The sequence below is a fragment of the Cantharellus anzutake genome (assembly GCF_015039405.1).
Source record: "Cantharellus anzutake strain C23 chromosome Unknown EI90scaffold_15, whole genome shotgun sequence".
Classification (NCBI taxonomy): domain Eukaryota; kingdom Fungi; phylum Basidiomycota; class Agaricomycetes; order Cantharellales; family Hydnaceae; genus Cantharellus; species Cantharellus anzutake.
The window spans coordinates 1,390,630-1,399,608 of NW_024066965.1; the positions used below are offsets into that span (position 1 = coordinate 1,390,630).

The window sequence follows — 8,979 nt, forward strand, 5'->3', positions numbered from 1 at the left end:
GCGCATAGGCTTTTATGCCTGCTATTTTTATGTGAGCTGTTAGCGTTCTCTTCATTGAGAGCGGTCTGTTTGTGGGGTATTTTCCTGCGTCTTTTGAGATGCGGAATTTCGCATTGAACAAGGGGGACTGGGTTTCGATGGGCTTTTGGTCCTTCTTCCCTTTGTCCTTGTTTTCCTTGGGTACTTTCGTGTATTTCCCCAAGGTGTCTTTTCTTGGTGCTTCCACCAAGGCTTCGGCAACTTTTTCGTCTGCCATGTTTTCTAACTGGTGTGCTACCGCCAGTTTGATTTTATAATTTATGTCATCGTGGTCGATGACTGACATTGGGCCCATTCTTATGGTCCCAACGTTAACTTCCTCACCCTCTGAGTCGGGTAAGTATTGAGGTCCTTCGTATGGGTCCTCTACTTCGAAGCTTGATGCTTTGGAGTTGCCAGAGTTGTTCTCTGGTTTTTCATCTGATGAGTCTTTCGACTCTTCATCCATTGAGTTCGCGATTTCCATGGCGGCTATGCACCTTGGTTTTTCATCGCTCGTTATATTGTGTCTTGGGCAATCTTTTGTTTGCCCTATTTTGCCGCATTTGCCGCAAATTGGAACTGACTTTTGGTCAGTTTTCCTCGAGTTTTTCGAGGGTGTATCCTCTTTCCATCTGGGTTTCAGCTCTTCCGCCTTCTTTCCTGATGGGAGGGCTCTGCCGCGGCTCATGGTTGCCATGGTAGTTGTTCGGGTATAGTAACCTGATTTGTAGGCTGAAGACATCTTCAGCCCGTCGATTATCTCGTCTACATGAGATATTGCTTTTAACATCTCCTCATTTGAGGAGAAGTCTGCTCTGATTCTATCATGAGCAATCATTTCCCTCTTCCATTCAAGGGGAATGTAGTTTAGGAACCTGGCATTGAAAGATGCCTGGTCTGGCGGCATCACCATCTGGGACACTGCTTTTGACAGTTCTACGTAGAACTGTTTTAGGCCTTTTTCCGCTTCGTATTTGACGTTGCAGTATTTCTTTGTCGTGTTCAACGCGGTGGAGGCTTTGATGAAGGTTCTCATCAATATGTTGAGAACTTCGAGGAACATGCCCTCGTCTCCTCTGAGGAGAGTTTCGTCTCGGAGTCTAATTCCGAGGTCAAACGCGGGCCCCCCTAATCCACGAATCAAGCAGTCCAGGTGGACTTCGTCAAATTGGGGACCTTTGCATCCTCGCAAGGCGAGGAATCCCAGTAGTTCTGTGAACCACTGCCAGAACGATTCCATGTCGTTCTCCCCTGACCATTTCTTGTCAGGAAATGCCAGCCCATTCTTTAGGGCTTCTGGCTTCACTCCTTCTGGGTAGGGAGTGAGTATTCTCACTTCGGCCATTCTTATGGCCTTTTCGTACCATTTCTCCAGGTACTCTTCTTGCTCCCCTGCCTTTGTGGGGTCGCTATCCAATGGAGATCTCTCCTTTGGGGGGTTTTTGCTGGGGGAAATCTTCCTCGCAGCGTTTCTTTGGTTTCAGGCGAATTTGCCTGAAGTTGTATTTGTATTCTCTCATTGTTTTGAGAGGGTGTGAATGAGTTACCTCTCTGTTCGAGAGGTCTGTCATAAGTGGATGTTTGGCCGAACCTTTGGTACGTGCCAATTCTCCTTCTAATCTCTGAACGATGCCTTCTTTCGGCATCGTCTTCTCCTATCCTTGGGAGAAGGATCTCCTTAGCGTCTCTGTCGAGTCGCTGATGATATTCCAGTGTGCCTTCACTGGTAGTTCTTTTCGTGAATTTTTCACGAGTTCTATTTATGTCCTGGACCGTGGTCCAGGGGTGTTTATTTGTTTCCTCACTTTTTTGTGAGAAATTTATTTCCTTCAGCAAATCTGTTTGTTCGCTGATTTTTTCAGTCAATGCGTCGATTGCATTGGCCATTCTTTCTAGAGTTATCTCTAGACGAGCCGTGCTATTATGGTTCGTTTCCTCGATCTTTTTTTGGATCGAGTTTATCATGTTTATTATGCGTGATTCCTGGTTTTCCAGGAGGAAGTTTGGTTGGGCGAGCAGCGACTCTCCCCAGTTGACATTTCCGCTTCTGGGGGTTCCAGAATGGGTTCTTGGAGTGAACACTCCACGCTCGCTTTGTTTAGGCGAGGCCGTTGTGGAGGGTGCTTCCCTTTCATAGAAGGGTCTGTTCACTGGTTTCTCCTTACTTTTATGTAAGGCTTCCTCAGCGAACTCCCTCATTTCAGTTCGCCTCCTCTTCATTATCTCGGAGACCTCCTCCGAAGTTGGCGACCTTGCCTTGTCTGGCATGGTGTGTGGGAGTGTAAACAGCGGAAGTTCTTTTGGAGCTTCCGCGCTCTGGGAGATCCTGCTCTCAGGGCGTATTTTCGCACCTTCTCGGGCTTTCAGCCTGAGAAGAAGTTGATCTTCACTTTCCGTCCTCCATTCGGACGGAACCTGGAACAAGTCCAGTAGTTTTTCGGATAGCCGTCGCAGGGGCTCTTCCCTTTGTTTCCCTTTGTCTGCCTTTGGGGCTTGACTTGGGGACGTGAGAGGGGACTCCAGGGGATAGTGGGGCCCTGGAGTTTCCTGCGACTCTATCCGATCAGCTTTTTGGGCTGATCGTTCAGCGCTTACGCATTTTTCGCGCAAGTCGATCACCTCGTGAGGAGGTGATGGATCTTCCCCAGCTTGGGTTAGATCGGTATGTTGTGGAGTTCTGGGGGTATTTCGCCCTGCACTTACTCCACGTAAGTTTCTAGAACCTTCAGGGACCAGCCCTGAAGTGGTTGCTAATGCCGGATCATGTTGATCCTCATCATCGTCTGATGACGGCTTTTGGTTTGAATCTCCCTTGATGGGAGATTGCGGTTTCTTTATAAACCGCTCATTTCTTTTTAGTGTCGCTGCAGATGCGACCTTGCCCTTGCGGGCGTGTTTAGGTGCCATAAGCACTTCCAAGTCAGATGTTAAGATTATAGAGATGTGGGTTGTGTTGTAAAACACACCTCAAGCACTTAAAAAAGTGTGAGGTCTTAGGGTTGCTCAGCACACAAGGCCGTAAGTGATACAAGATAGTGTATTTTACGGTGGTGTGTAAGCGGTTACCCGGAGGTTCCCGCTTGCCCACGTGACTATGTGTATCTAATTTACATGTGACTCGGGGTTTGGGGCTATTGCCCTGACATGCTGCCATGTGAGATGGGCACGTGAAGTCAAGCATTAAGTTAGCTGGCCTGACAAAGTTTCAGGGGGTGTAGCTCAGAGCACTAAGGACCCAAATCCGGCTGCTTCAGACCACATGATGTGGACATGTAGGAGATTAGCAGTAAGTCCGGCCTGAATATGAATTCAGGGGGTGACAGCTCACAGGCTGTTGGAAGCCTGGTGGTTAGGGTCACATGTGGATCACGGGCTCAATCCAATGTGAAGGGGGTGTGTTAGAAACCACCTCCACCTAATGCGGGCATTTAGTGTAATGGTAACACACTCTAGGTACCTATGCAGGGCTCTGCGGTTCGACTCCCAGAATGTCCATATTTTATGCATTAAGGTTCCTGAGACCACATGTACAAATTCCAACACAAAGTACAAAACATGGGTCAGTACTTGGGTATCCCCTCATAAATTATTCAGAGAAGAACATGCAACAACACCTGGTACATCCTTAGTACAATACCTTGGGACCACAAGTAAATCATCAACCTGTCAGAGACCAGGTTGAGACGAAGGAGTGTCTCCGTGGCGGGGGGCTTCGGCCTCAGTGACTTATGCCAGGAGTGCTGTGCCAAGTAACATGTCTGTGCCCTAACTTACTAAACTGGCAACCAGAACTGAAGGGGGGTAAACTCTAGTCGATTTTATTACTGAGGTGTAACCTATGTACAGGTTGAGTATATATATAGTTACAACAAGGGCAGGTCTGCAAATGGCAGAGCCGAGCGGAGTGGAGCTAACAGGGTTAGACATTAGCTGATTGAATATTACCGACAAGTTGGGTTACGGGATTAACGGAAAGGTAGGCAATAACCCAGAAACGGAAAGGAGGGATGGGCCCGAAGGTGGGCTTTGCAGGGCAAGCGAGTGTATTGCCCAGCGGAGGTGGGGATGCGCTAGTGGATGTCGGAGCTGTCCGGAAGCCTTTGGGGCTCTGTACTTAGGGAGGCGTAGGTAATAAATTGAAAGGAGGGGGTGGTGACCATTGAGGGGTACCGAGGGGATTGTGGAATATGGGAGCTCCGAGGTTAGTGAAGAAGGAGCGGAGGTAGACCGGAGGGATCGGAGGGATTGGAAGTCGATGGCCAGGGATGGATATGACACAACCGATCACATCTGGGGAACCCAGGTATTCGGTCAAATTTACTAAGGGGCATGTGCACCTTCCAGGTATTTTCCCTGGGGCCTCAGGTATTCTGCTAGGGTATTCCACCGTAAGATACTCCGATTTTCACCTGAGTTTCCCGATGTTTTTTACCATGATTTACTTCCCACTGTGTCATGTAGCTCGCGTATAAGGGAGCTTTCTGGTCTCCCCCTCCCTCAGACTTCTACTACGAGTCTGAGGTGAGATTGATTTTATTATTCTTTACGAAAACTGTCTAACTGTTGGTGCAGATACTTACGCACCATAGGTACATGCAAATTAAGACTTCTACTACGAGTCTGAGATACTTATGCACCATAGCCTTATATTTAAAAGGGTTCAACCCATTCAGGTGAACCATAGGACCTCTGTCATAAACATCGCTTGTCACGTTTACATAAGCACCATCGTTTGTGAATCAATTGGTTGGAAAAGTAGGATATATCGCACCACAATCGCGCTTCGAGGTAGCACCCTAGTTTCGTGGAGGTAGAAGTTCTACAGGCGCGAGAAGATCTACTTGGCATCATGGCTTTGGAGTGCGAAATTAAGTGTGGATCTCAGAAAGCTTTGAGCGAGATGAGTACCAGCTTTTTTTATTTTGCTCACCCTAGGCCCAGACTCTCCAATGACCTTATCTCTTACTCCCAACTCAATTACAGTTTCAAATCTGGGGATCGATCGAATTCTCGAACGTTGGAAAAATGTGGCATCCGTCATATCAAAGGGACCAGCGTCAGTCCCCGAATTGGGAAATGAAAGGACGAGTTTGAGGACTATACGGAGGTGATGATAAAATGTGAATAGTCGACTGGACATTGGGACGCCAAAATACAGATTACTTCGAGCTCAAAGTTGACGAAAAACTCACCCTCAAGAAATCAGCGATGAACGTCAGCGCTCGATGCATTCACAATGATGATCTCTCTCCAGTATTCACAATCTCGAGCCTCTACCTTCCCACTTAGGCGGGACACTAGGGTCGTTCCCATTTCGGGAGGGAAGGTGAGGGTTAAAGGGAGTGTGTTGAAGAGGTTCGACGGGCGTGGGGACGTGTCCTTTGTGAGTGTGTGTGTGCGTGTGTGCTGGATGAACGCTGAAGATAGGGAAGAAGTGAATTATAGGAATTATAGGCAACTTGTTGTAGGTGCGAGTGGGAGTGAGGACGGGACGACTTAGGCGATTGTATATGGATTGGAGAACAGAGACAGACATACAACGAATCGAGTGTGATAATGATCTGATCTCTATTCTCCGAGGATCGCGTCAATAGGGGTGGATGAGGCGGATGAGGCTAGGAACAGTCGTCATGATTGATGAATCACAAAGGCACGATGCCTCCATTCCAATATGTATGTGTGCCTGGACCAGGAAAACGAGCTTCAAACGTGTTGGTTCCATTCGAATCCGAATTTAGGTAAATCCGAGGCATCTGGCAGAGATGGATGTGGGTTGAGGTTGGACCGATGCACAAGTGGTTGGATTAAGTGTGTAGGTATGGACTGATAAGCTGACTTGTACTTGACAAGTGCGCTAGTTTCCGCTTCGCACGCTGTGTCCCGTTCGCAGGGAAGGAAAAAAACTAAAGATTATAAATCAAAAAGAAGGCAAACTGCATGTTGTCTTCCTGTACAGCGACGGGAGCCCAAGCGATAGACCTATCTAGGTAGTAGGGAACGGTCCTCCTACGTGAAGTCAGTTGATCAATACGGGGCCACCGCGGGCCTGCAGTCCTCAGAGCTTCGCAGGTGATGAACAGTTTGTCCGCAGTCTCTCCATCATTGCTCGTCGGACCTTATCGAGTATCTGTACTTGGGCTCACACCCACTGCAAGAACGGCGCTTATTCCGTGAGGAACTTCCTAATTAGTCGGCTGCAGGGCTGTGGTATTCATACTGTCCAAAGTCACTCTGACACCGTGTTGAACTCTGGAATCTTGCTCGATCCCCATCACAACCTATCCGACATGAAGCGCGCTCAAGAAATCAAGGGGAAATTCAAGGGGAAATTCAAGGGGAAATTCAGGGAGATATTCCCGAAGAAAGACACTTCATCGCAAAGTGGCCAAGCATCAAGGGTGCCTTCTCCCTTGCCATCCTCGTCCGGCAACACTAGAGGAGATATCGAGGAACATACCAAAGGGAGCGTCAAGGGAAGCATTGAGGGAAACACCAAACAAGCATCGAGGGTGCCTTCTTCCACACCCTTGCCGTCGTCGTCGGCCGACCCCAGCGACGACACCAGAGTCAACCCCAAGGGAGACGATGAACGAACTCTCAAAGGAAACATCGAGGACGATGTCAAGGGAAACACCGAGGGTGACACTAAAGGCGCCACAGGTGTTGGTACCATTTGGAATGGTGTTAAGAGCGTGCTGTCCATTGCGCAGGCGACTCTGGACAGTGTTCCTGTTCCCGGCCTCAAAGGCGCGATCAGTGGCTTCCTTGAAGTAGTTAGCCAATTAGAGGTGTGCTCTGTCATAAGCGCTAGTGGGGACATCATGTTCAAACTCTTATAGAAAGTGGGAGCGAATACCGATGCGATTCGTCAGCTTCAGAAGAATATTGAATTCTTTAAAGATTCAATATCTGAGCCTCTCAAACGCTATGGCCCTAAGGATCCTATTCCTTCCGAGGTGGCTGAGGCGGTCGGTGCTTTGTCGGCGTGTGTATACATCTCTGGTTGCCTATCGGAGTCGGGCTAATCTGACCGTTTCATTCAGCCGGCTTAATGCAGTTATTGCACCATTGCAATTGTTTCTCGACCAGAACTCTGCGTCCCTATGGGTGAATCGCGACGAAATCGAAGGGGCTGTTCGTCTGGCTGGGGAGGAGATACGTAATGCTGTGATCGCCTTTCAAGTTGGTACTCTCCTGGTATACCTAAATTATGCATTTAAAACTAATTACGTGAACCTAGGCTTTGCAAGCAGTCCAAGGCAATTTAAGAATGGAAACTATCCTTACACAGATTAAGGTACGGCGCAGTTTGCATCAGATCTCTCAAGCTCCTAGGCTGACCAATCCGTTAGCGACTTCCTGACCACCTTAGGGTAATTTCTGTTTGTGGCCATGGAAATCATCCTTTCTGACTGTTTCCGAGTACAGACACACGACGAAAACTTGGAGGCAAAGCGGCTTGAGTCCTATCTCAACAAACTTCCCCATGTTCTCGGTGCTGGCTATGACACCAACCGCCCTGGTGCCCCATCTAACTGTTTCCCTGGGACACGGGCCCAAATTCTTGATCATATCAAGCAGTGGCTGAAACGACCGGTTAGCGATACAGGGAAACCAGTATTCTGGATTAATGGTCTAGCGGGGATCGGCAAGTCGACTATCGCGCGTACCATTGCGGAGTACGCTGAGGAGCACGGCCTTCTCGGTTCTAGCTTCTTCTTTGTCCGTCAGGATGCCGAATTATCTCATGCGAAGTTCTTCCTTGGAACAATCGTGCGAAACTTTGCTAAGAAACTTCCTGCATTCGGTGCTGCTGTCGCGGAGGCAATGAAGAAGGATGAGAATCTTCCCTATGCTTCACCTTCCACCCAATACTCCTCACTCCTCTTTGCACCCCTTCGAGGCCTCAACCTATCCGAGCCTCTTGTCCTTGTAATTGATGCCCTGGATGAATGCAAGCGAGACGATGTGGATGGAGTGAAAGAATTACTTCGCTGCCTTGTTCTCGGCTGTGCTGACATCCCTGGTCTCCGCATACTCATGACAAGCAGGCCAGAATCCCACCTCATTGGGGATCTGAACCGAGCGGTGAATGTGGACAAGATTGTGATTCATGAAGTCGATAAGGACATTGCTTCGCAGGACATTGAGTCATATCTTCAGCATGAACTCAAGTCCATTTGCGAACGGTTCAAAGATGCTGTTCGAGAACCATGGCCAACAACTGACATGGTTTTAGCCCTTGCAGGGAGAGCTGGCCGCCTCTTCATCTGGGCTGCTACTGCTATCAAATTCATAGGTGATGATGATGCTCAGGATCCAATGTATCAACTGGACTCCCTCTTGAAAGATGACTTTGATGGAGTTGATGTGGATCCTTATGCTGAACTTGACAAGCTGTATGAAACGGTTTTGTCTGCTTGCATTGCCAAAATTCGACCTGGCATGCGTGACCAGTTCTACCATATTCTACATACCATTGTTCTGCTCAACAATCCATTACCCCTAAAAGCACTTGGCACTTTTGCAATGGCTCCCAATTCCACATCAATGCTTACCCGCATCCAATCAATCATACCACTTCCTCCACAGCCAGAAGGCAGAGTTGAGGTCTACCATCCTTCCTTCCCTGATTTTATTTTACAACGGTGCAAGGACTCCCAGCTCAGAGTTGATGTTGTGAAGCATGAGAGGTGGATGGCTCTCCGCTGCATGAACCTTCTCATTGCTGGGCTTGTTCCTGCTGTAGATGAAATTGTGCCATGTTACTCACTCAATGTGGGTGTGAAGGATTTGGGTGTGAAGCTCACTTCACTGGTGGGGGAAGAAGTGCAATATGCATGCCGCTTTTGGACCTTCCATCTAGGAAAGCTTCGGATTGAGATTGCAGATTACAAAGTTAGAGATGCACTGGAGAAGTTCACTGGTGTAGGGGGGAGTGGTAGGAAGGGCCTTTTG

At 48.4% G+C, this 8,979-nt stretch overlaps 2 protein-coding genes and 1 non-coding gene across 3 annotated transcripts; 2 read left to right on the forward strand and 1 right to left on the reverse strand.

Annotated features, from left to right (window-relative positions):
- Positions 1 to 3,443: 3,443 nt before the first annotated feature.
- Positions 3,444 to 3,516, forward strand: EI90DRAFT_t105. The gene has a single exon. It is a non-coding gene; the product is annotated as a tRNA-Tyr (tRNA).
- A 1,210-nt stretch (positions 3,517 to 4,726) lies between these two features.
- EI90DRAFT_461697 (uncharacterized protein) lies at positions 4,727 to 5,607 on the forward strand. Its single transcript, XM_039067652.1, has 2 exons — positions 4,727 to 5,081; positions 5,241 to 5,607. Exons 1-2 carry the CDS (start codon positions 4,871 to 4,873, stop codon positions 5,519 to 5,521), a joined length of 492 nt encoding a protein of 163 aa, XP_038918274.1. The 5' UTR covers positions 4,727 to 4,870; the 3' UTR covers positions 5,522 to 5,607.
- A 410-nt stretch (positions 5,608 to 6,017) lies between these two features.
- Positions 6,018 to 6,901, reverse strand: EI90DRAFT_3050198 (uncharacterized protein; the record flags this gene model as incomplete). Its single annotated transcript, XM_039059745.1, is given in 5 exon segments — positions 6,018 to 6,189; positions 6,223 to 6,225; positions 6,249 to 6,354; positions 6,367 to 6,809; positions 6,861 to 6,901. A coding segment is annotated over 1 exon segment (281 nt), but the record flags the coding sequence as incomplete, so codon positions are not given.
- Between the last annotated feature and the right edge of the window lie 2,078 nt (positions 6,902 to 8,979).